Here is a 27,080-nt window from a genome sequence, read left to right on the forward strand (position 1 = left end):
TGACTCTGGTCAGTTTTTGGAATAGAGCATGATTCTCAGGTTTTACGCTTCATCTCAATTTTTATACTTCGATACTGGTCAAACATAACACAAACATTTCAATAATGGTTTATTACTGAATATAGACATGATTTTCTGAACTATAATTAACTAAGTATTATATCTTTGATGTAGTTTAAAAATCTCATTGACAACGGAGTTCAACTCTCTAAACTAAGCATTTGAGTTACAATATGTTTAAAGATTGAAAACATCAAGTACAGATATTTCTCCCACCCCAGATAAGTAGATCCAATAATTTAACCATGTTAGAAATGCTTATCTTGCCCACGGGCGAAGATAAAATGCCCGTATGGAACTCCTTTTTAATGGTCATCACATTGTAATTACCTCCCTTGTTGAAGACTGTCGTCTGTAGAATCGTGGAAACCTTGTCTTGTGGCAATATTTAGAACGATAAATAATTATTTCTCGCTTCAAATGTCACCATAAAACAGTTTTCACGCACCTTTTAAGAAATAATGCTTCAGTTTCCTTAGAACTATTTAAAGAGCGATCTGAGTATTAACAAAATCTGAATCACTACGCGCATATCCATGACAACCACGTATTGTCGCATATCCTTACGCAATTTCTTTCACTAAGCACAAAAGAGTTCCAGCAAAAAATACATTTTGACTTAATTCTGTTTAACTGAGGTGGAAGAAAAAGCATCTATCATAGCCGTTCGTGTAAGATAGGGTCATCCCGACCCTCGCGCAGGGTCTTTTGCGGAAACTCGGTAAACCTCGTTTCCGCAAAACACCCTACGCTCGGGTCGGAATGAACCTATCTTACACTCTCGGCCATGGAAAATACTTATTATCTTTCTATATTTCTTAACTCCGCAACATCTAAATGCATTGAAATAGCGCCTTTAGCTTAGATTGTGTCGATTAATTTATCAAATTCATTACTGTATTGTTGTATAAGAGGCTATTAGGATTTGGCCGGTGTAAGGATGTATTTAAACCCAAATGGAATTACGACCCAGTCATTATTCTTTAGAAATTTTAAATGGTCCATGGGTCACACTTTATCGATTACTTTGTTGGCTGTCCGGTTAGCGCACTGATAAGCGCGTTCGCTTCTCACCAAGACGAACCCACGTTCGATTCCCGTCGTGGGCGCATGTGAATTTGGTATAGGGCCGGACATTTGTTTTATCACCACGTATTCCGATTTCCACCACTAAACAAGATCACACCCTCGCGTTAAATCGTTCCAACAATAGCAATTGATATATTTTTCACAATCGTTGTAAAATATATGTTTATATGTTTAAACTTATAGTTGACTCATGTGCACGACATAAAATGATACCGGGGAGTCTTTTTTCGGTGGATGTCGAAAGGTTGTTTTTACTACGTGCCTTCATCATTATAAGTAAATAAATGAAGAGCCTTCGCATTGACACACAAACGTTGTCCCTTCATCCACAATTTCATAGTTGATTATCGCGAGATTAACAGCAGTCGAGTAGTAATTGGATAGTTAGTAGTTGGAGTCATAGCTGAAACTGTAGAAGTGGCAGCAACAACAGTATAAACAGGAGCGTCAGTGGTTTCAGGGGAAGCATATCGGTGGTATTGGTGGTTGCGGTTCTGGTGGCGGCGGTGGTGTTGTGGCGGTGATGACAGTAGTGGTAGTATGAACAGAAAAAAACTGCAGCATTACCACCTGTATTACTAAGACTTGAAGCGCACGCATTAAATGACCAAACATGTTCACTTAATATATTTAAATATTTCAACTTCAATAGAACATAGTAATAGAACATAGTCGGGTTCTGTTAGGGGTTATATACCTTTTTTACAGACACGATCGTAGAGAGTCATTTTATTAATTTTAGAGGTGGCGGGGGGGGGGGGGGGGGCACAATAATATTCAGGAAATTAGTCGCTCAAGGAAAATGATTTTATGTCGGCCAAAATATGTTCCTACACCGATCAAGGTATGAAGACAATGCAAGATGCATCTCACGGTGATACGAAAATGAATTCACAATGCCCCAGAATGTGTTATGATGATGTAAACACAATTGAAGTAGATTTGACATTCGGAGTTCAGTTTCACCAATATGATGTATTTTCAAGTTTCGATTGTTTTTTCCACGGTGTATACGTATACAGGAGAACCCCGTTAGGTCTAACTCGTTTTGCTCGAACTCCTTGTTGGCCAGAAAATGTTTCATTATACTGAAGGTAAGCATTTCCGCTTGGCTCGAATTATCCGAGGCTCGATGTATGTTCGCCGGTCCCTATGAGTTCGAGTCAATGGGGTTCAAATGTACAAACGAATTGTATTAAAAATAATACAGTGAACAACAAAGCTTTTAAAATGAATAATTAAAAGAGTGTTCATATCTTTTATAAAATGCGAAATCAATCAAGTTTCCATTGTAAAATAAATATTTATACGCTTAGTAAAGCATACAGCTAAATACAATTCGACCTATGAAACGACCAGATTCATATAAATCAATATAGGTTACATTAACATTCCAAATAAAACGGTTATAATAAGCGTACTATTTTAATTAACAGCTGCCACATGTTTAAAACAGTTTAATGTTACTCATTCAAAAACAACAACATATTTTATGTTAAGTTTACATTAAGTTTAACTTGTCAATAATTATGTATAACACTTAATACTTCTTCATGTTTTCCTTAGCAAAATTAAACACATTCTTCCAAATCTTGACCCAAACCGCAGCAATTCCCAAGAAATGATAACATGAGAATATGACCTTAGATTATCGGTCAATTAGGGGTTGATGTGTAGCTGAAGTTGACTCTCGTGTAGACATGAAAAACGGAAAAATTGGCTGGTATTTCTTGACATGGACCGTTCGCTGCCTCAGCTGGTATAGTATAGAGGAGAGCAGTACACACAGTGACCGTTCGCTGCCTCGACTGATATAGTATAGAGGAGAGCAGTACACACAGTGACCGTTCGCTGCCTTGGCTGATATAGTATAGAGGAGAGCAGTACACACAGTGACTGTTAGCTGCCTCGACTGGTATAGTATAGAGGTGAGCAGTACACACAGTGACCGTTCGCTGCCTCGGCTGATATAGTATAGAGGAGAGCAGTACACACAGTGACCGTTCGCTGCCTTGGCTGATATAGTATAGAGGTGAGCAGTACACACAGTGACCGTTCGCTGCCTCGGCTGATATAGTATAAAGGAGAGCAGTACACACAGTGACCGTTCGCTGCCTCGGCTGATATAGTATAGAGGATAGCAATTATTACATTGACTGTTAACTGCAATACACACAGTGAGTGTTCGCTGCCTCGGCTGATATAGTATAGAGGTGACCATTACACACATTGACTGTTAGCTGCCTCAGCTGATATAGTATAGAGGTGACCATTACACACATTGACTGTTAGCTTCCTCGGCTGATATAGTATAGAGGTGAGCAGTACACACAGTGACCGTTCGCTGCCTCGGCTGATATAGTATAGAGGTGAGCAGTTCACACATTGACTGTTAGCTGCCTCGGCTGATATAGTATAGAGGTGAGCAGTATACACAGTGACCGTTAGCTGCCTCGACTGATATAGTATAGAGGTGAGCAGTTCACACATTGACTGTTAGCTGCCTCGGCTGATATAGTATAGAGGTGAGCAGTATACACAGTGACCGTTAGCTGCCTCGGCTGATATAGTATAGAGGTGAGCAGTTCACACATTGACTGTTAGCTGCCTCGGCTGATATAGTACAGAGGTGAGCTGTACACACAGTGACTGTTGGCTTCCTCGGCTGCTATAGTTATATAGAGTTGAGCAGTATACACAATGACCGTTAGCTCCCTCGGCTGGTATAGTTATATAGAGGTGAGCAGTATACACAGTGACCGTTAGCTCCCTCGGCTGGTATAGTTATATAGAGGTGAGCAGTATACACAGTGACCGTTAGCTTCCTCGGCTGGTATAGTTATATAGAGGTGAGCAGTATACACAGTGACCGTTAGCTCCCTCGGCTGGTATAGTTATATAAAGGTGAGCAGTATACACAGTGACTGTTAGCTTCCTCGGCTGCTATAGTTATATAGAGGACCGTTAGCTGCCTCGGCTGATATAGTGATATAGAGGTGAGCAGTATACATAGTGACCGTTATCTGCCTCGGCTGCTATAGTTATATAGAGGTGAGCAGTATACACAGTGACTGTTAGCTCCCTCGGCTGGTATAGTTATACAGAGGTGAGCAGTATACACAGTGACCGTTAGCTGCCTCGGCTGGTATAGTAGTATAGAGGTGAGCAGTATACACAGTGACTGTTAGCTGCCTCGGCTGATATAGTTATATAGAGGACTGTTAGCTGCCTCGGCTGGTATAGTAATATAGATGTGAGCAGTATACATAGTGACCGTTAGCTGCCTCGGCTGGTATAGTAATATAGATGTGAGCAGTATACATAGTGACCGTTAGCTGCCTCGGCTGGTATAGTTAAACAGAGGTGAGCAGTATACATAGTGACTGTTAGCTCCCTCGGCTGGCATAGTTATACAGAGGTGAGCAGTATACAGAGTGACTGTTAGCTTCCTCGGCTGCTATAGTTATATAGAGGTGAGCAGTATACACAGTGACTGTTAGCTGCCTCGGCTGATATAGTTATATAGAGGACTGTTAGCTGCCTCGGCTGATATAGTAATATAGATGTGAGCAGTATACATAGTGACCGTTAGCTGCCTCGGCTGGTATAGTAGTATAGAGGTGAGCAGTATACACAGTGACCGTTAGCTTCCTCGGCTGCTATAGTTATATAGAGGTGAGCATTATACACCGTGACTGTTAGCTGCCTCGGCTGATATAGTTATATAGAGGACTGTTAGCTGCCTCGGCTGATATAGTAATATAGATGTGAGCAGTATACATAGTGACCGTTAGCTGCCTCGGCTGGTATAGTAGTATTTAGGTGAGCAGTATACACAGTGACCGTTAGCTGCCTCGGCTGGTATAGTTATATAAAGGTGAGCAGTATACACAGTGACCGTTAGCTGCCTCGGCTGGTATAGTAGTATAGAGGTGAGCAGTATACACAGTGACCGTTAGCTGCCTCGGCTGGTATAGTAGTATAGAGGTGAGCAGTACATACATTGACTGTTAGCTGCCCGGCTGGTATAGTATAGAGGTGAGCAGTACACACAGGGACCCTTAGCTGCCTCAGCTGGTATGGTTACAGAGGTGAGCAGTACACACAGTGACTGTTAACTGCCTCGGCTGATAAAGTACAGAGGTGAGCAGAACACACAGTGACCGTTATCTGCATCGGCTGATAAAGTACAGAGGTGAGCAGTACACACATTGACCGTTCGCTGCCTCGGCTGGTATAGTTACAGAGGTGAGCAGTACACACAGTGACCGTTAGCTGCCTCAGCTGATAATGTACAGAGGTGAGCAGTACACACAGTGACCGTTAGCTGCATCGGCTGATAAAGTACAGAGGTGAGCAGTACACACAGTGACCGTTATCTACATCGGCTGATAAAGTACAGAGGTGAGCAGTACACACAGTGACTGTTAGCTGCATCGGCTGATAAAGTACAGAGTTAAGCAGTTTACAAAGTGACCTTTAGCTGCCTCGGCTGGTATAGTTATAGAGGTGAGCAGTACACACAGTGACCGTTAGCTGCCTCGGCTGGTATTGTTACAGAGGTGAGCATTACACACAGTGACCGTTAGCTGCCTCGGCTGATAAAGTACAGAGGTGAGCAGTACACACAGTGACCGTTAGCTGCCTCGGCTGGTATAGTTTCAGAGGAGAGCTGTACACGCAGTGACCGTTAGCTGCCTCGGCTGGTATAGTTACAGAGGAGAGCAGTACACACAGTGACCGTTAGCTGCCTCGGCTGATATTGTTACAGAGGAGAGCAGTACACACAGTGACCGTTAGCTGCCTCGGCTGGTATAGTATAGAGGTGAGCAGTACACACAGTGACCGTTAGCTGCCTCGGCTGATATAGTATAGAGGTGAGCAGTACACACAGTGACCGTTAGCTGCCTCGACTGGTATAGTATAGAGGTGAGCAGTACACACAGTGACCGTTAGCTGCCTCGGCTGGTATAGTATAGAGGAGAGCAGTACACACAGTGACCGTTAGCTGCCTCGGCTGGTGTAGTATAGAGGAGAGCAGTACACACAGTGACCGTTAGCTGCCTCGGCTGGTATAGTAAAGAGGTGAGCAGTACACACAGTGACCGTTAGCATCCTCGACTGGTATAGTATAGAGGAGAGCAGTACACACAGTGACCGTTAGCTGCCTCGACTGGTATAGTATAGAGGAGAGCAGTACACACAGTGACCGTTAGCTGCCTCGACTGGTATAGTATAGAAGTGAGCAGTACACACAGTGACCGTTAGCTGCCTCGACTGGTATAGTATAGAGGTGAGCAGTACACACAGTGACCGTTAGCTGCCTCGACTGGTATAGTATAGAGGTGAGCAGTACACACAGTGACCGTTCGCTGCCTCGGCTGGTATTGTATAGAGGAGAGCAGTACACACAGTGACCGTTAGCTGCCTCGACTGGTATTGTATAGAGGAGAGCAGTACACACAGTGACCGTTAGCTGCCTCGACTGGTATTGTATAGAGGAGAGCAGTACACACAGTGACCGTTAGCTGCCCCGACTGGTATTGTATAGAGGAAAGCAGTACAAACAGTGACCGTTAGCTGCCTCGACTGGTATTGTATAGAGGAGAGCAGTACACACAGTGACCGTTAGCTGCCTCGACTGATTTAGTATAGAGGAGAGCAGTACACACAGTGACCGTTAGCTGCCTCGGCTGATATAGTATAGAGGTGAGCAGTACACACAGTGACCGTTAGCTGCCTCGACTGGTATAGTATAGAGGTGAGCAGTACACACAGTGACCGTTAGCTGCCTCGGCTGATATAGTATAGAGGAGAGCAGTACACACAGTGACCGTTTGCTGCCTCGACTGGTATAGTATAGAGGAGAGCAGTGCACACATTGACCGTTAGCTGCCTCGACTGATATAGTATAGAGAGAGCAGTGCACACATTGACCGTTAGCTGCCTCGACTGATATAGTATAGAGGAGAGCAGTGCACACATTGACCGTTAGCTGCCTCGACTGGTATAGTATAGAAGTGAGCAGTACACACAGTGACTGTTAGCTGCCTCGACTGAAGTTAGCTGCCTCGACTGATATAGTATAGAGGTGAGCAGTACACACAGTGACCGTTAGCTGCCTCGACTGGTATAGTATAGAGGTGAGCAGTACACACAGTGACCGTTAGCTGCCTCGGCTGATATAGTATAGAGGTGAGCAGTACACACAGTGACCGTTAGCTGCCTCGGCTGATATAGTATAGAGGAGAGCAGTGCACACATTGACCGTTAGCTGCCCCGACTGGTATTGTATAGAGGAAAGCAGTACAAACAGTGACCGTTAGCTGCCTCGACTGGTATTGTATAGAGGAGAGCAGTACACACAGTGACCGTTAGCTGCCTCGACTGATTTAGTATAGAGGAGAGCAGTACACACAGTGACCGTTAGCTGCCTCGGCTGATATAGTATAGAGGTGAGCAGTACACACAGTGACCGTTAGCTGCCTCGGCTGATATAGTATAGAGGAGAGCAGTGCACACATTGACCGTTAGCTGCCCCGACTGGTATTGTATAGAGGAAAGCAGTACAAACAGTGACCGTTAGCTGCCTCGACTGGTATTGTATAGAGGAGAGCAGTACACACAGTGACCGTTAGCTGCCTCGACTGGTATAGTATAAAAGTGAGCAGTGCACACATTGACTGTTAGCTGCCTCGACTGATATAGTATAGAGGAGAGCAGTACACACAGTGACTGTTAGCTGCCTCGACTGATATAGTATAGAGGAGAGCAGTACACACAGTGACCGTTAGCTTCCTCGGCTGATATAGTATAGAGGTGAGCAGTACACACAGTGACCGTTAGCTGCCTCGACTGGTATAGTATAGAGGTGAGCAGTACACACAGTAACCGTTAGCTGCCTCGGCTGATATAGTATAGAGGAGAGCAGTACACACAGTGACCGTTTGCTGCCTCGACTGGTATAGTATAGAGGAGAGCAGTGCACACATTGACCGTTAGCTGCCTCGACTGATATAGTATAGAGGAGAGCATTGCACACATTGACTGTTAGCTGCCTCGACTGATATAGTATAGAGGAGAGCAGTACACACAGTGACCGTTAGCTGCCTCGACTGGTATTGTATAGAGGAGAGCAGTACACACATTGACTGTTAGCTGCCTCGACTGATATAGTATAGAGGAGAGCAGTACACACAGTGACCGTTAGCTGCCTCGACTGGTATAGTATAAAAGTGAGCAGTGCACACATTAACTGTTAGCTGCCTCGACTGATATAGTATAGAGGAGAGCAGTACACACAGTGACTGTTAGCTGCCTCGACTGATATAGTATAGAGGAGAGCAGTACACACAGTGACCGTTCGCTGCCTCGACTGATATAGTATATAGGTGAGCAGTACACACAGTGACCGTTAGCTACCTCGACTGGTATAGTATAGAGGAGAGCAGTACACACAGTGACCGTTCGCTGCCTCGACTGGTATAGTATATAGGTGAGCAGTACACACAGTGACCGTTCGCTGCCTCGACTGATATAGTATAGAGGTGGGCAGTACACACAGTGACCGTCAGCTGCCTCGACTGGTGTAGTATAGAGGTGAGCAGTACACACAGTGACCGTTAGCTGCCTCGACTGGTATAGTATAGAGGAGAGCAGTACACACAGTGACCGTCAGCTGCCTCGACTGGTGTAGTATAGAGGAGAGCAGTACACACAGTGACCGTTAGCTGCCTCGACTGGTATAGTATAGAGGAGAGCAGTTATTACATTGACTGTTAACTGCAATACACACAGTGAGTGTTCGCTGCCTTGGCTGGCATAGTATATAGGTGAGCAGTACACACAGTGACCGTTCGCTGCCTCGGCTGATATAGTATAGAGGTGGGCAGTACACACAGTGACCGTTCGCTGCCTCGGCTGATATAGTATATAGGTGAGCAGTACACACAGTGACCGTTCGCTGCCTTGGCTGATATAGTATAGAGGAGAGCAGTACACACAGTGACTGTTCGCTGCCTCGGCTGATATAGTATATAGGTGAGCAGTACACACAGTGACCGTTCGCTGCCTCGACTGGTATAGTATATAGGTGAGCAGTACACACAGTGACCGTTAGCTGCCTCGACTGGTATAGTATAGAGGAGAGCAGTTATTACATTGACTGTTAACTGCAATACACACAGTGAGTGTTCGCTGCCTCGGCTGGCATAGTATAAAAGTGAGGAATACACGCAGTAACCGTCCGCCACCTTGGCTGGTTATACAGGTGAGAACCGTTCTTTTCAGCAAATGGAAGTAACAGCTAACTCCTAAACAGTAACAGTAAACTCGCAGTAATCTCGCTTGACAGCAAACCAGTTCAAAGAAGAAGAAACCGCTCCATAACGTATGGAAAGCTTTTCACTATGCGTTTTCATATAAATGTATCTGTAGAACCAACTATTTAGTACTTTGTTCATATCACATTATATGTCGAAAACATACGAAACTGGTTATCATATATATATATATATATATATATATATATATATATATATATATATATATATATATATATATATATATATATATACCCCATATATATTTTATAAATTGTTGTGTTTTATTGAGTGCCTGTCGGCGTGCAAATGATGTGTATTGAAATAACTTAAATTGTTACATTAATTAAACATGATTTGTATAGAATAAATATATTCAAAACATCAATAGTTCTTGTATACGAATGTATTTTATGCATAATGTATATCTTATTTTAGTGTCGAATAAAGTTATTTTCATTAAAATAAAGTTCAGAATTGAAAGGAAAGAATTTGCAAATAAATGACAATCAACAAGTATAGACTTGACTTTCCTCAGCGCAACAAACAAACGAGTAAATATGCAACATGAGTTAGAAGAATGAAACATGACATTGACATTGTCCAGAGAGAACGTATTCCAATGCTTAAAATAGTGGGGAATATACTAAATGTATTAATATTTTAACTGTTGGATTTGTTTAATTCCAAGTGCCTTTGTAAGCATTTCGTACATAGGTAATGATTAAATAAATGATTATCGTAAAATAGTATATATGTCTATTGCTGAACTAATTAATAGTATTGTAGCTTTGCCAGAGCACATTTTGTAAACTGTAGGTGGCAGAGAACTGACAAACAAAAAAGTACCCAAAACTTACACGACCATCAATACATCATTCAAAGCATCGTTTTTTACAGTTAAAATTCAAAATACTACAATGGCGCTGTCTCCCTTGCTACCAAGGAGTGCATGATTGGAATACAAGCAAATCTAGAACAGTTCACTCGTGTAAAAGCAGAAAATAGCATAGTCTTTTATAGGCTAAGAAATATTTCCATATATTTTCTGTCAGAAAGTTACTTGTTTGTTTACATCGACCGATAGTGACCTATGTGAGAACCCCTTTAACTCACGTGATTCCACAACTTTTAACTATTTTATCATAACCGAAAACCCATTTATTATATATTATTCCGTTATGACGCAATACAGATAAGTATTTCGAAATAGTTCTCCATAAATTAAAGTTAAACCAATTTTCAAGTTGTAAACATTAAAACAGATCTTGAAAACAGGACACACATTGTAAAAGTGGGAAATTTACAATCTGAGATACTCCCCCATCACACCAGGGGTAACCCAGGGTCCATATAAGGGCCATTGCTTTTTATTCTTTATATAAATGATATTACGTTTATGTATCCATATCTATACATGGATTTATATGCAGAAGACTCAACCTTATATGAATCGGGGAATCATATATCAACAATTCAAAATAAACTCCAGGATAGTCTTCACTATGTAAATAAATTATGTCAATAACATGATATGGCATTGCATCCAACAAAAACTAAATGCATTATAATTTGGTTAAAATCCACTCGAATTCTACTACAACTATTTATCAATGACATACGTATATAAAACGTTACTTGTCATAAACTACTTGGAGTATATGTTGAAATTAAACTAACCTTGCACAATCAAATTGACTATGTCTGTACAAAACTGAATAACAAAATTGCCCTGTTAAAGAAAATTATATAACCTTAAACCTGAAATGAAAGTCATGCGTTTTAAATAACGCATATATATTGCCCATATTTGACTTCTGTTGTACGGTCTGCATACGTCTTAATGCATTTATTTACAGAGTGTTTAATAGTCTTATATGTAAATGTATCCTTCTAGTTTTAACATTGACAGGTGACTTATCTTTAAAGGCCTAGTTTAAGCCTTCTATTATGCCCCCCCCCCCCCCCCCCCCCCCAGTACGGGGCCTCTGGAATTGATATTTCGTGTGATATCACGAAATAATACAATAAACCTTAACACACAACTGAAATAAGTTCAAAGATAGAACTTTTAATAGTTCATATGTTTAATTATCCATTCAATCTACACCCTTTATCTTTTTTCAAGATATCTATTGCTTAAAGAATAACTAGTAACAATAATAACAACTTGACAAAAGAAAGAAAACAAAATTCTTCAAGTATGTACAGCTTTAGTAATTAACTGGTCTGCCATAATGTATACAGCTTTAACACTGTTTAAAAGTATTCAATGATGTGCCTTCGCGAATACTGAGAGTAAAATAGAATCTATGGATGACATTTCATATCGCGCCGACTTGATTATGATAAATGGGACACAACTGCGTCTGTGGAGCAGATTAGTGTACATGAACGGACTAATTGTTGACCCAGCTCAACCGGATCAATTAATAATACAATTTTCAACAAACTGAAAGTGTGGAATTACGGTAGGGTAAGTACAATTGTCTTTGTACTCTGGTTTATAGAAGAACATCCCCTCCCTTTCCAGCATTTTTTCGGATTTAAGTGCATTCCGGGTGCAGGTGTAGAACACGGGATCACAAAAATGCAATATAGGGAACACAACACGTCACAAGACCGAGTGTTTTGGTACTGCGGTCCATCTCATTGTCTAATATGTAAAGTGATCATAGAGGTTACTCACCTTCCCCGATGCGTACCGAATAACATGTACCAATTAGCTGTATACACGTTCATTTTTTCCCCAAACTCCAAAGTCATGAAAGTTAACTGATGTGCTTATACCGAGTTTCGATTTAATCTTTTCATATCGTCTTTCAATTGTTTGAAAACAAGGATGACTTGTATTGGATTGATTTTATATACACACTAAATGCTAGTAAATACCAACCTCTCCATTTACAGCCTATCGGAGTAAGCCTTGTAACGCCATACTTGTGACGTGTTACAATGCGTGTGCTTGTGTCGAACGCGACGTCACCCCTGGCTTATCAGCTGCTGCCTCTTCTGGCGTCAGGGGAGGTATTCTCTCATGAGGTACATAACATTGATTTCAACTATTCAATAAATTGTAAGAAAAAGGTTATTTCAGCATTAAAATATATTCAAGATTGTCAGTCTGTGGCGGAAACCTGGAGGAGCTTTGTGACCACCGACCAAACTCGCACAAGTGTAACCACACTAGCTTGGTGACCACCAACCAAACTCACACAAGGGTCACTACACTAGCTTAATGAACACCAACTAATCTCACACGAGGGCCTCTACTCTAGCTTGGTGACAACTAACCAATCTCACACTAGGGTCACTACTCTAGCTTGGTGACATCTAACCAAACTCATACAAGGGTCACTACTCTAGCTTGTTGACCACTAACCAATCTCACACTTGGGTCTCTTCTCTAGCTTGGTGACCACCAACCAATCTCACACTAGGGTCTCTACTCTACCTTGGTGCCCACCAACCAATCTCACACTAGGGTCACTACTCTAGCTTGGTGACTACTAACCAATCTCACACTAGGGTCACTAATCTAGCTTGGTAACAAACCAACCAATCTCACACTAGGGTCACTACTCTAGCATGGTGACCACCAACAAATCTCACACTTGGGTCTCTTCTCTAGCTTGGTGACATCTAACCAATCTCACACTTGGGTCTCTAATCTAGCTTGGTAACAAACCAACCAATCTCACACTAGGGTCACTACTCTAGCATGGTGACCACCAACCAATCTCACACTTGGGTCTCTTCTCTAGCTTGGTGACATCTAACCAATCTCACACTAGGGTCACTACTCTAGCTTGGTAACAAACCAACCAATCTCACACTAAGGTCACTACTCTAGCTTGGTGATACCTAACCAATCTCACACTTGGGTCTCTAATCTAGCTTGGTAACAAACCAACCAATCTCACACTAGGGTCACTACTCTAGCTTGGTAACAAACCAACCAATCTCACACTAGGGTCACTACTCTAGCTTGGTGACCACCAACCAATCTCACACTAGGGTCACTACTCTAGCTTGGTGACCACCAACCAATCTCACACTAGGGTCACTACTCTAGCATGGTGACCACCAACCAATCTCACACTAGGGTCACTACTCTAGCATGGTAACAAACCAACCAATCTCACACTAGGGTCACTACTCTAGCTTGGTAACAAACCAACCAATCTCACACTTGGGTCACTACTCTAGCATGGTGACCACCAACCAATCTCACACTTGGGTCTCTACTCTAGCTTGGTGACCACCAACCAAACTCACACGAGGGTCACTACACTAGCTTGGTGACCACCAACCAAACTCACACGAGGGTCAGTACACTAGCTTGGTGACCACCAACCAAACTCATACGAGGATTTCTACACTAGCTTAATGACCACCAACCAATCTGACACAAAGGTCTCTACTCTAGCTTGGTGACCACCAAAGAATCTCACACAGGGGTCACTATACTAGATTGGTGACCATCAACCAAACTCACTCAAGGGTCTCTTCTCTTGCTTGGTGACTACCAATCAATCTCACACAAGGGTCTCTACTCTAGCTTGGTGACTACTAACCGAACTCACACTAGGGTCACTACTCTAGCTTGGTGACATCTAACCAATCTCACACCAGGGTCACTACTCTAGCTTGGTGACCACCAACCAATCTAACACTAGGGTCACTATTCTAGCTTGATGACATCTAAACAATCTCACACTAGGGTCTCTACTCTAACTTGGTGACCAAAACCAAACGCGCACTACTGCCACTTCTCTAGTTTGGTTAGTAATCTTAATGACCAACAACCAAGCTTATTAGGGTTAGTCATCCATCTTGGTGACCAACAACCAAACTCTCACTACTGCCACTTCTCTAACTTGGTTAGTAATCTTAATGACCAACAACCAAGTTTATTAGGGTTAGTCATCCATCTGGGTGACCATCAACCAAACGCGCACTACTGCCACTTCTCTAACTTGGTTAGTAATCTTAATGACCAACAACCAAGCTTATTAGGGTTAGTCATCCATCTTGGTGACCAACAACCAAACTCGCTCTACTGCCACTTCTCTAACTTGGTTAGTAATCTTAATGACCAACAACCAAGCTTATTAGGGTTAGTCATCCATCTTGGTGACCAACAACCAAACTCTCACTACTGCCACTTCTCTAACTTGGTTAGTAATCTTAATGACCAACAACCAAGTTTATTAGGGTTAGTCATCCATCTTGGTGACCAACAACCAAACGCGCACTACTGCCACTTCTCTAACTTGGTTAGTAATCTTAATGACCAACAACCAAGCTTATTAGGGTTAGTCATCCATCTTGGTGACCAACAACCAAACTCGCACTACTGCCACTTCTCTAACTTGGTTAGTAATCTTAATGACCAACAACCAAGCTTATTAGGGTTAGTCATCCATCTTGGTGACCAACAACCAAACTCGCACTACTGTCACTTCTCTAACTTGGTTAGTAATCTTAATGACCAACAACCAAGCTTATTAGGGTTAGTCATCCATCTTGGTGACCAACAACCAAACGCGCACTACTGCCACTTCTCTAACTTGGTTAGTAATCTTAATGACCAACAACCAAGCTTATTAGGGTTAGTCATCCATCTTGGTGACCAACAACCAAACGCGCACTATGCTGAGTAATTTAGCTTGGTGACCACCGACCAATCTTGTGACCATCAGCCAAAATTTTACACTAAAGAAAGTTAAAATTGACCGTTTGTCTTTAGCAGGCGGTGAATCTGGTGTTATGCGGGTGTGAGGAGAGACGTATCGAGCTGGAGGGTGTCCGCATGGAGCTTCTGGACTGTGTCTTCCCGAGCCTCACAAGTATACTCGTCATCGGCTTTGTCAAATTCAATATGTTTGTGTGTTAAAATAATTAGGGAAAAAAGTAAGTAGAAGATAATAAAGCAAGGGAATAAATGTTCAAGCAAAAATTGTGATATATTAATCGATTAATAATATTTATTTCATTGCTGTGAGAATAACAGCTATGAAAACAACATGATATTTCACCGAAAGCATACAAATAGATAGATGATTTTTTTTTCTGTGTAAGATTACATTCTATTTCACGAGTTGGCACAGAAAAAATATATCTCGAGTTGAAATTATTTTTCTGTGGCCACAGAGCAAACAAAGCTTCTAAGTCACGTTGGCTCATGTTGTACTCCTCGCCATCTTTGTTATCAACTGACAAGTGTTGGTGGAATAACGTGTAATGAATATCACATTTTGACATTAACAAATCATTAACTACCTATATGTCGCTGCTAGTGCTGTTTTTAATAATGTTCTATGAAAGAAATTGGTCCACATCTAGCCTTGAACCTTCCTTGCGCTATAGTACCTTATTTGCTTCTGTTTCATTTGGGTTTTTACATCATTTTCATCATAAATATTATTTTTTTAGTCAAGGGAAGCAAATCTTACAAATAAATAAAGATGTCCCGAGTTGTCTGTAGTTAAATGATCAAATATTATCTCGGATCAAGTTCATTAACCAAAATGTTCTCGCTTTCACCAATATGCACGAATAAAAGTTGTAATCGTTCACTAAAACAAAGAATTATTCTAAGTTGAATAAACTGACTCGATACATGGCCATTTATTTTCTTCTTTTTTTCCCATCCATATTTTGCTGTGGTATAAAAATCCCATTCTAACTGTCTTAAGACCACAAGCTCCGAATAACTACTTCTTTTCATGTCCGTTTTAACCCATTGTTTGTGCCAATGAGCTCTATTTTAACTCTACGGTCTCGATAATAAGAATGAGAATATAATGGATGAACCAAAAAAAGACGGCGCATAAAACTACCATTAGTTCGATATAACTAGTATTGACTAACACATTTCTGTCGGTATATTGCATGGCCTCTCGTGAAGACATCCAAGAGGTTTGAGTACCAACCAGGGCACTTTTGCATGGCAATTTATTATGGTCGCCCAAGAGGTAATGGTTTTGACATAGGGTCATTTTCCCATTGCTTGTCACAATATACACCAAAGACGTGATCGTCTGAGGGCTTCTCGTGGCCTCTGATCAGTGTTCACTAGTACTGGTTTCTACCCAGATAGCGGACACGAGTGGGATTCTGTTTAGTAACCAGGTTTGGTCACAATCGGGGTAATAGGAATTAATACTTACTAAACTAATGTTCACAGGTGTAACCATTACCTCCGACTTTTGTGAGTCTTGCAAGTCCTCTGACGTCATCCTGGTTCTCCCCGAGGACGATTTCTTCTGTCGCCATGGTGATATCGCACTTGACGTCTGCTTCAGCTTTCTACCAAACCTCGATTTCAAAGACCTAGATGGCGTTCTTCACCCAAACATGTCCGAGAAGGTAAGCTCGTCTGATATTATGATTTTTACGCACACGAATAAATAGATAATTTAAAGGATCTCCACAGCCCATCCCCTCTTAATTCACTGTTCCATTCGGAACACTCTGGGACGTGTAGGCTTTGCCACTCTAACGCGTGGCCGTAGTTAGTTTAAACATAATTTTACACCTATTGCGAATAAGGTTAGTTAATGGAATTTTCTTTTGCACGATGTTACACGACAGTTGAGGGCCGGTAACCGGTGTACCGGGTAGAAACACGACAGTTGTGGGCCGGTAACCAGTGTACCGGGTAGAAACTTATTTGTCCGGTGGCCACCAAGATTGGCCCCTCATAATCATCAAGAATGAACGTAGTGTATTAGTCTATTACGCGGATGTTATTTTGTATCTTAAATTTTTCTAAAAAGACTTCATGATACTTGTGTTATGCTTCGATAAAAAGTGTTAAAGTTTAAAGTTGCCGACCCATGCTTTTCAGTAGGAATAACTTTAAGGACCAAGTAACCGTGATCAAACAAGAGAGCAATATGCTCATACAAAATGAGCACATGGAAATATTACGATCAATCCTCAAATTCGAAAAACTAAATTATGAAGCTGAAAAGTCTGGTATAGCAACTCCAAAAAATCATTATTGACATATAGCCTAAGTGATTGAGCACATTTTGCAGGAGGTTGATACGTACGATGTGCATGGTCCCCTGTCCGCCGCTACCGCCATCGCCCGCTTCCTCTGCGACGCCCACCAATCAAGCCTCGCTACACATAGCCAGGTAAATCTCATTCAAGTAGCTCATTGTGTTTACATACTGTTCATACTTGTTAGTACGTGTAAGGTATTTTTGTTTGCTTAATGCATTTGAAGTGGAGCTCTACTGGTATTTAATAATTTAATAATTATTTCAGCTCAAGTCTTGTTCGCACACGAAAGATAAGCTTTTTACTGCATCTCCTAGTTATATTTTCTTAATGCTGCTACATGTAACGTTGCTGTTTAGAGCCGAAGTTCTGTGGTTGGAATTGATCTTCGCGAGGAAGCTGAGTACGGTTGCCCACCGGACCGTCAAGTGGAGAGCTGCATAGCTGCAACGTGCGACCACCACTTCAATTCCTGTGGCTCCCAGGGGCCACGGGTACTGCTCGCCATCCCCAGGCGCGTGGGGCAGGCGGACACACGGACGACAGACACCGACGATCCCATATATGCTAATGCTTCGTTGTATTCGCGACTATAAACTCGGACACTGCCGGGTTAGCGGCACATTTCTGTGATATTTTGAGACAGTGTCATATAGCAGATTTAATGACACATGGACATTTTAGCGATTTCTAACACTTCGTTTGGCGGTGACTTCGGAAACTCGGTCGTCTATTCCAACTATCGAGTTTTAAAATGTTCATGTTCTTGTCCCAAATTGACTTGTTTCACAATAAATATAATCATTTATTTTATATGGTTATGTTCTTATTTCGAATAAATGTCATAATAATCTTCTAAAAAGTGCCGGTTTAGCACTATCTCTAAATAATATGATATATATCTGTATTCAGTATACTTTTATTTCATAAAACTGCACATTGCGCTCACACTTTCTCACAATAGTAATGGTTACAGTACACTATACACTGCGCTCACAATGGTTATGGTTACAGTACACTATACACTGCGCCCACAATGGTGATGTTTACAATACCTTGTACACTGCGCTCTCAATGGTGGTGGTTACAGTATACTGTACAATGTGCTCACAATGGTGAGGGTTACAGTAATCTGTACACTGCGCTATCAATGGTTATGGCTACAGTACACTGTACATTGCGCTCACAATGGTGATGTTTACAGTATACTGTGCATTGCGCTCGCAATGTTGAGAATTACAGTACATTGTACACTGCGCTCACAATGATGATGGTTATAGTATACTGTACAATGTGCTCACAATGATGAGGGTTACAGTACACTGTACAATGTGCTCACAATTGTGAGGGTTACAGTATGCTGTACATTGCGCTCCCAATGGTGATGGTTACAGTACACTGTACAATGTGCTCAAAAAGGTGAGGGTTACAGTAATCTGTACACTGAGCTTACAAATGGTTATGGTTACAGTACACTTTACATTGTGCTCACAATGGCGATTGTTACAGAACGCTGTACAATGTGTTCACAATGGTGAAGGTTACAGTTCACTGTACAATGTGCTCACAATGGTGAGAGATACAGTACACTGAACACTGTTCACAGTGGCTCACAAGTACGCTGTACATTGCACTCGCAGCGGTGATAATTACAGTAAATTGAGCATTGCGCTTACAATGGTGAGGGTATCAGTACGCTGTACTCTGCGCTCAGAATGGTGATGTTTATAGAACGGGTACACAGCGCTTACAATGGTGAAGGTTACAGTACAAGTTAAAATGTACTCACAATGGTTATGGTTAAAGTAAACTGTACACTTCGCTCACAATGGCGATGGTTATACACGCTGTACAATGTGCGCATAATTGGGAAGGTTACAGTTCATTGTACACTGCCTTCACGGTGGTGAGAGTTACAGTACACTGAACACTGCGCTCACGGTGGTGAGGATTATAGTGCACTGTACACTGCGCTCACAATGGTGAGAGTTACAGTACACTGCACACTGCGCTCACGTTCGTGAGGGTTACAGTTCACTGAACACTGCGCTCACGGTGGTGAGGATTATAGTGCACTGTACACTGCGCTCACAATGGTGAGGGTTACAGTACACTGCACACTGCGCTCACGTTCGTGAGGGTTACAGTTCACTGTACACTGCGCTTTCAGTGACTCACAATGTTGATGGTTAAAGTACGCTGTACATTGCGCTCGCAATGGTGAGAATTACAGTACATTGTTCACTGGGCTCACAATGATGATGGTTACAGTACACTGTACACTGCGTTCAGAATGGTGATGTTTACAGTACACTGTACACTGCGCCTACAATGGTTATGGTTACACTACGCTGTATACTGCGCTCCCAATGGTGATGGTTACAGTACACTGTACACTGCGCTCAGAATGTTGATGTTTACAGTACACTGTACACTGCGCTCACAATGGTTATGGTTACAGTACGCTATACACTGCGCTCACAATGGTGATGGTTACAGTACACTATACACTGTTGTCATGCAATTGTGAGAGTTACAGTACACTATACACTCCGCTCACAATGGTTATGTTTACAGTACGTTGTACACTAGGCTCACAATGATGATGTTCACAGTAAGATGTACACTGCGCTCACAACGGTGACGGGTTACAGTAACCTGTACACTGCGCTCACATTGGTGTTGGTTACACATCATTTCTTACATCATTTGGAACATTTGTTTTCAATAAATAAAAAGTTTTGGGTCAAACTTTCATCAGTAGAAAATAGTAAATGGAACTAAACATAGAAATCGTGTCTCGTTCATTCAGAAATGAAAACGTAACGAACGCAAATTTTGAAACCAAAGAACAAGGTGTCCGATTGCGACATCCTAGCTCTTGTCGAATAGATCCTTGGCCCCATTTCTCGAACCAGGCTTAAGAGGCTTATTTCAATTACAGTAGCCAAAATAAATACTTAAATCTGAATTTGATAAATGAAAAAATGGTTTACAGTGATTATAATGATGATAATTCTTTTTTAAGTCTAAAGCTCTTAAAGAAATAAAACGTAAAAAATTGTGAGCTCAGCTTAATCATGTTATAAGGTACTTATGAAGTTTCGAGAAATTGTGGCCCGGGGTTTATAAACAGCACTCTTCGATATTGCTTGAACGGGAATTGAATTAGCCCGCGGCTTCTTGCACTAGAAGCGAATGTTTAGACGGCACAATGACTCCTTCTTTATAAGACTCATTGTTTACCTTACTAAGCAATATCACCACAATCAACTTCTTGGTTCAGTGAAACCCTTTCATTGGATTTTGAACGTATTCAACTAAAGACAAAAACACTTTTAAGTTGAAATAAAAAGTGTTAGACGTTATTGATATAAAAGCTGAATAGTTGTTAACAGCTACACGATTGAATGTTTTATTCTGAGTTAACATGGTTTCAACTTGGATTTATTTACAGCATTTATGAACATTAAGGTAATTTTTCTAACAATTTTCAAATAGATTTTATAGTGTGTGTCCTCGTCTGCTTAGCATGGATTTCTTTTATACTAGTATAGCGCAAAATTTTAATACAATTAAGTTAACAGTTTATATCAGTCACCGTCACATTCATTAGAGGTAACGCTCGTGTTTACATTATGGTTACACTGTCATTTACATTCTAGGATTGTAGTTAGAGTTTACAACCGTTGTATTATTGCTACAATCTATGATAGGTGTTAGTTAACGCCTGTCTTTCAGTTATTGTTACACCATTATATACATTCTAGGATAGGGGTTAGTTAACGACTGTCTCAGTTATTGTTACACCATTATATACATTCTAGGATAGGTGTTAGTTAACGCCTGTCTCAGTTATTGTTACACCATTATATACATTCTAGGATAGGTGTTAGTTAACGCCTGTCTTTCAGTTATTGTTACACCATTATATACATTCTAGGATAGGTGTTAGTTAACGCCTGTCTCAGTTATTGTTACACCATTATATACATTCTAGGATGGGTGTTAGTTAATGCCTGTCTTTCAGTTATTGTTATACCATTATATACATTCTAGGATGGGTGTTAGTTAACGACTGTCTTTCAGTTATTGTTACACTGTCATCTACATTCTAGGATAGGTGTTAGTTAACGCCTGTCTTTCAGTTATTGTTACACCATTATATACATTCTAGGATAGGTGTTAGTTAACGCCTGTCTCAGTTATTGTTACAACATTATATACATTCTAGGATAGGGGTTAGTTAACGCCTGTCTTTCAGTTATTGTTACACCATTATATACATTCTAGGATAGGTGTTAGTTAACGACTGTCTTTACGTTATTGTTACACTGTCATCTACATTCTAGGATAGGGGTTAGTTAACGCCTGTCTTTCAGTTATTGTTACACCATTATATACATTCTAGGATAGGTGTTAGTTAACGCCTCTCTTTACGTTATTGTTACACCATTATATACATTCTAGGATAGGTGTTAGTTAACGCCTGTCTTTCAGTTATTGTTACACCATTATATACATTCTAGGATAGGTGTTAGTTAACGACTGTCTTTACGTTATTGTTACACTGTCATCTACATTCTAGGATCGGGGTTAGAGTTGACAACCGTTACATTAAAGTTACACCGTCATCTACATTCTAGGGTCGGGGTAAGAGTTGACAACCGTTACATTATAGTTACACCGTCATCTACATTCTAGGGTCGGGGTTAGAGTTGACAACCGTTACATTATAGTTACACCGTCATCTACATTCTAGGGTCGGGGTAAGAGTTGACAACCGTTACATTATAGTTACACCGTCATCTACATTCTAGGGTAGGGGTAAGAGTTGACAACCGTTACATTAAAGTTACACCGTCATCTACATTCTAGGGTCGGGGTTAGAGTTGACAACCGTTACATTATAGTTACACCGTCATCTACATTCTAGGGTCGGGGTTAGAGTTGACAACCGTTACATTATAGTTACACCGTCATCTACATTCTAGGGTCGGGGTTATAGTTGACAACCGTTACATTAAAGTTACACCGTCATCTACATTCTAGGGTCGGGGTTAGAGTTGACAACCGTTACATTAAAGTTACACCGTCATCTACATTCTAGGGTCGGGGTTGGAGTTGACAACCGTTACATTATAGTTACACCGTCATCTACATTCTAGGGTCGGGGTTGGAGTTGACAACCGTTACATTATAGTTACACCGTCATCTACATTCTAGGGTAGGGGTTAGAGTTGACAACCGTTACATTATAGTTACACCGTCATCTACATTCTAGGGTCGGGGTTAGAGTTGACAACCGTTACATTATAGTTACACCGTCATCTACATTCTAGGGTCGGGGTTAGAGTTGACAACAGTTACATTATAGTTACACCGTCATCTACATTCTAGGGTCGGGGTAAGAGTTGACAACCGTTACATTATAGTTACACCGTCATCTACATTCTAGGGTAGGGGTTAGAGTTGACAACCGTTACATTATAGTTACACCGTCATCTACATTCTAGGGTAGGGGTTAGAGTTGACAACCGTTACATTATAGTTACACCGTCATCTACATTCTAGGGTCGGGGTTAGAGTTGACAACCGTTACATTATAGTTACACCGTCATCTACATTCTAGGGTAGGGGTTAGAGTTGACAACTGTTACATTATAGTTACACCGTCATCTACATTCTAGGGTCGGGGTTAGAGTTGACAACCGTTACATTATAGTTACACCGTCATCTACATTCTAGGGTCGGGGTTAGAGTTGACAACTGTTACATTATAGTTACACCGTCATCTACATTCTAGGGTCGGGGTTAGAGTTGACAACTGTTACATTATAGTTACACCGTCATCTACATTCTAGGGTCGGGGTTGGAGTTGACAACCGTTACATTATAGTTACACCGTCATCTACATTCTAGGGTCGGGGTTGGAGTTGACAACCGTTACATTATAGTTACACCGTCATCTACATTCTAGGGTCGGGGTTAGAGTTGACAACCGTTACATTATAGTTACACCGTCATCTACATTCTAGGGTCGGGGTTAGAGTTGACAACCGTTACATTATAGTTACACCGTCATCTACATTCTAGGGTCGGGGTTAGAGTTGACAACCGTTACATTATAGTTACACCGTCATCTACATTCTAGGGTCGGGGTAAGAGTTGACAACCGTTACATTATAGTTACACCGTCATCTACATTCTAGGGTCGGGGTTAGAGGTGACAACCGTTACATTATAGTTACACCGTCATTTTAATTCTAGGGTCGGGGTTAGAGTTGACAACCGTTACATTATAGTTACACCATCATCTACATTCTAGGGTCGGGGTAAGAGTTGACAACCGTTACATTATAGTTACACCGTCATCTACATTCTAGGGTCGGGGTAAGAGTTGACAACCGTTACATTATAGTTACACCGTCATCTACATTCTAGGGTCGGGGTAAGAGTTGACAACCGTTACATTAAAGTTACACCGTCATCTACATTCTAGGGTCGGGGTAAGAGTTGACAACCGTTACATTATAGTTACACCGTCATCTACATTCTAGGGTCGGGGTAAGAGTTGACAACCGTTACATTAAAGTTACACCGTCATCTACATTCTAGGGTCGGGGTTAGAGTTGACAACCGTTACATTAAAGTTACACCGTCATCTACATTCTAGGGTCGGGGTTAGAGTTGACAACCGTTACATTATAGTTACACCGTCATCTACATTCTAGGGTCGGGGTAAGAGTTGACAACCGTTACATTAAAGTTACACCGTCATCTACATTCTAGGGTCGGGGTTAGAGTTGACAACCGTTACATTATAGTTACACCGTCATCTACATTCTAGGGTAGGGGTTAGAGTTGACAACCGTTACATTATAGTTACACCGTCATCTACATTCTAGGGTCGGGGTAAGAGTTGACAACCGTTACATTATAGTTACACCGTCATCTACATTCTAGGGTCGGGGTTAGAGTTGACAACCGTTACATTATAGTTACACCGTCATCTACATTCTAGGGTCGGGGTTAGAGTTGACAACCGTTACATTATAGTTGCACCGTCATCTACATTCTATGGTCGGGGTAAGAGTTGACAACCGTTACATTAAAGTTACACCGTCATCTACATTCTAGGGTCGGGGTTAGAGTTGACAACCGTTACATTATAGTTACACCGTCATCTACATTCTAGGGTCGGGGTTAGAGTTGACAACCGTTACATTAAAGTTACACCGTCATCTACATTCTAGGGTCGGGGTAAGAGTTGACAACCGTTACATTAAAGTTACACCGTTATCTACATTCTAGGGTCGGGGTTAGAGTTGACAACCGTTATATTATAGTTACACCGTCATCTACATTCTAGGGTTGGGGTAAGAGTTGACAACTGTTACATTATAGTTACACCGTCATCTACATTCTAGGGTCGGGGTTAGAGTTGACAACCGTTACATTATAGTTACACCGTCATCTACATTCTAGGGTCGGGGTTAGAGTTGACAACCGTTACATTATAGTTACACCGTCATCTACATTCTAGGGTTGGGGTAAGAGTTGACAACCGTTACATTATAGTTACACTGTCATCTACATTCTAGGGTCGGGGTTAGAGTTGACAACCGTTACATTATAGTTACACCGTCATCTACATTCTAGGGTTGGGGTAAGAGTTGACAACCGTTACATTATAGTTACACCGTCATCTACATTCTAGGGTAGGGGTTATAGTTGACAACCGTTACATTATAGTTACACCGTCATCTACATTCTAGGGTTGGGATAAGAGTTGACAACTGTTACATTAAAACTACACCGTCATCTACATTCTAGGGTCGGGGTTAGAGTTGACAACCGTTACATTATAGTTACACCGTCATCTACATTCTATGGTCGGGGTTAGAGTTGACAACCGTTACATTTTAGTTACACCGTCATCTACATTCTGGGGTAGGGGTTAGAGTTGACAACCGTTACATTTTAGTTACACCGTCATCTACATTCTAGGGTAGGGGTTAGAGTTGACAACCGTTACATTATAGTTACACCGTCATCTACATTCTAGGGTCGGGGTTAGAGTTGACAACCGTTACATTATAGTTACACCGTCATCTACATTCTAGGGTTGGGGTTAGAGTTGACAACCGTTACATTAAAGTTACACCGTCATCTACATTCTAGGGTCGGGGTAAGAGTTGACAACCGTTACATTATAGTTCCACCGTCATCTACATTCTAGGGTCGGGGTTAGAGTTGACAACCGTTACATTATAGTTACACCGTCATCTACATTCTAGGGTCGGGGTTAGAGTTGACAACCGTTACATTATAGTTACACCGTCATCTACATTCTAGGGTAGGGGTTAGAGTTGACAACCGTTACATTAAAGTTACACCGTCATCTACATTCTAGGGTCGGGGTAAGAGTTGACAACCGTTACATTATAGTTACACCGTCATCTACATTCTAGGGTAGGGGTTAGAGTTGACAACCGTTACATTATAGTTACACCGTCATCTACATTCTAGGGTCGGGGTTAGAGTTGACAACCGTTACATTATAGTTACACCGTCATCTACATTCTAGGGTCGGGGTTAGAGTTGACAACCGTTACATTATAGTTACACCGTCATCTACATTCTAGGGTAGGGGTAAGAGTTGACAACCGTTACATTATAGTTACACCGTCATCTACATTCTAGGGTAGGGGTTAGAGTTGACAACCGTTACATTATAGTTACACCGTCATCTACATTCTAGGGTCGGGGTAAGAGTTGACAACCGTTACATTATAGTTACACCGTCATCTACATTCTAGGGTCGGGGTTAGAGTTGACAACCGTTACATTATAGTTACACCGTCATCTACATTCTAGGGTCGGGGTAAGAGTTGACAACCGTTACATTATAGTTACACCGTCATCTACATTCTAGGGTCGGGGTAAGAGTTGACAACCGTTACATTATAGTTACACCGTCATCTACATTCTAGGGTCGGGGTAAGAGTTGACAACCGTTACATTATAGTTACACCGTCATCTACATTCTAGGGTCGGGGTAAGAGTTGACAACCGTTACATTAAAGTTACACCGTCATCTACATTCTAGGGTCGGGATTGGAGTTGACAACCGTTACATTAAAGTTACACCGTCATCTACATTCTAGGGTCGGGGTTGGAGTTGACAACCGTTACATTATAGTTACACCGTCATCTACATTCTAGGGTCGGGGTAAGAGTTGACAACCGTTACATTATAGTTACACCGTCATCTACATTCTAGGGTCGGGGTTAGAGTTGACAACCGTTACATTATAGTTACATCGTCATCTACATTCTAGGGTCGGGGTTAGAGTTGACAACTGTTACATTATAGTTACACCGTCATCTACATTCTGGGGTAGGGGTTAGAGTTGACAACCGTTACATTATAGTTACACCGTCATCTACATTCTAGGGTCGGGGTTAGAGTTGACAACCGTTACATTATAGTTACATCGTCATCTACATTCTAGGGTCGGGGTTAGAGTTGACAACTGTTACATTATAGTTACACCGTCATCTTCATTCTAGGGTCGGGGTAAGAGTTGA

The 27,080-nt window shown here is 41.5% G+C and overlaps 2 protein-coding genes across 4 annotated transcripts in view; both read left to right on the top strand.

Annotated features, from left to right (window-relative positions):
* The first annotated feature begins 11,830 nt into the window (after positions 1-11,830).
* On the top strand, positions 11,831-18,295 carry LOC128209294 (uncharacterized). 3 transcript variants are annotated; one of them, XM_052913270.1, is made up of 6 exons: positions 11,831-11,946; positions 12,381-12,512; positions 15,223-15,322; positions 16,663-16,844; positions 17,519-17,635; positions 17,846-18,295. In XM_052913270.1, exons 2-6 carry the CDS (start codon positions 12,426-12,428, stop codon positions 18,080-18,082), a joined length of 723 nt encoding a protein of 240 aa, XP_052769230.1. In that variant the 5' UTR covers positions 11,831-11,946; positions 12,381-12,425; the 3' UTR covers positions 18,083-18,295. The 3 variants fall into 3 exon arrangements, with proteins under 3 accessions (XP_052769230.1, XP_052769232.1, XP_052769231.1); XM_052913272.1 differs by having other exon boundaries at positions 17,519-17,620; XM_052913271.1 differs by having other exon boundaries at positions 15,226-15,322.
* A 2,571-nt stretch (positions 18,296-20,866) lies between these two features.
* The window catches only part of LOC128209289 (uncharacterized), a 39,799-nt gene continuing 33,585 nt past the window's right edge, over positions 20,867-27,080 (top strand). Inside the window, exon 1 of the mRNA XM_052913263.1 lies at positions 20,867-20,960. The gene's annotated coding sequence lies outside the window, so the exon portion shown is untranslated. The remainder of the gene's footprint in view (positions 20,961-27,080) is intronic.

This window comes from Mya arenaria, chromosome 11 (genome assembly GCF_026914265.1).
Source record: "Mya arenaria isolate MELC-2E11 chromosome 11, ASM2691426v1".
In the NCBI taxonomy this organism is placed as follows: Eukaryota; Metazoa; Mollusca; class Bivalvia; order Myida; family Myidae; genus Mya; species Mya arenaria.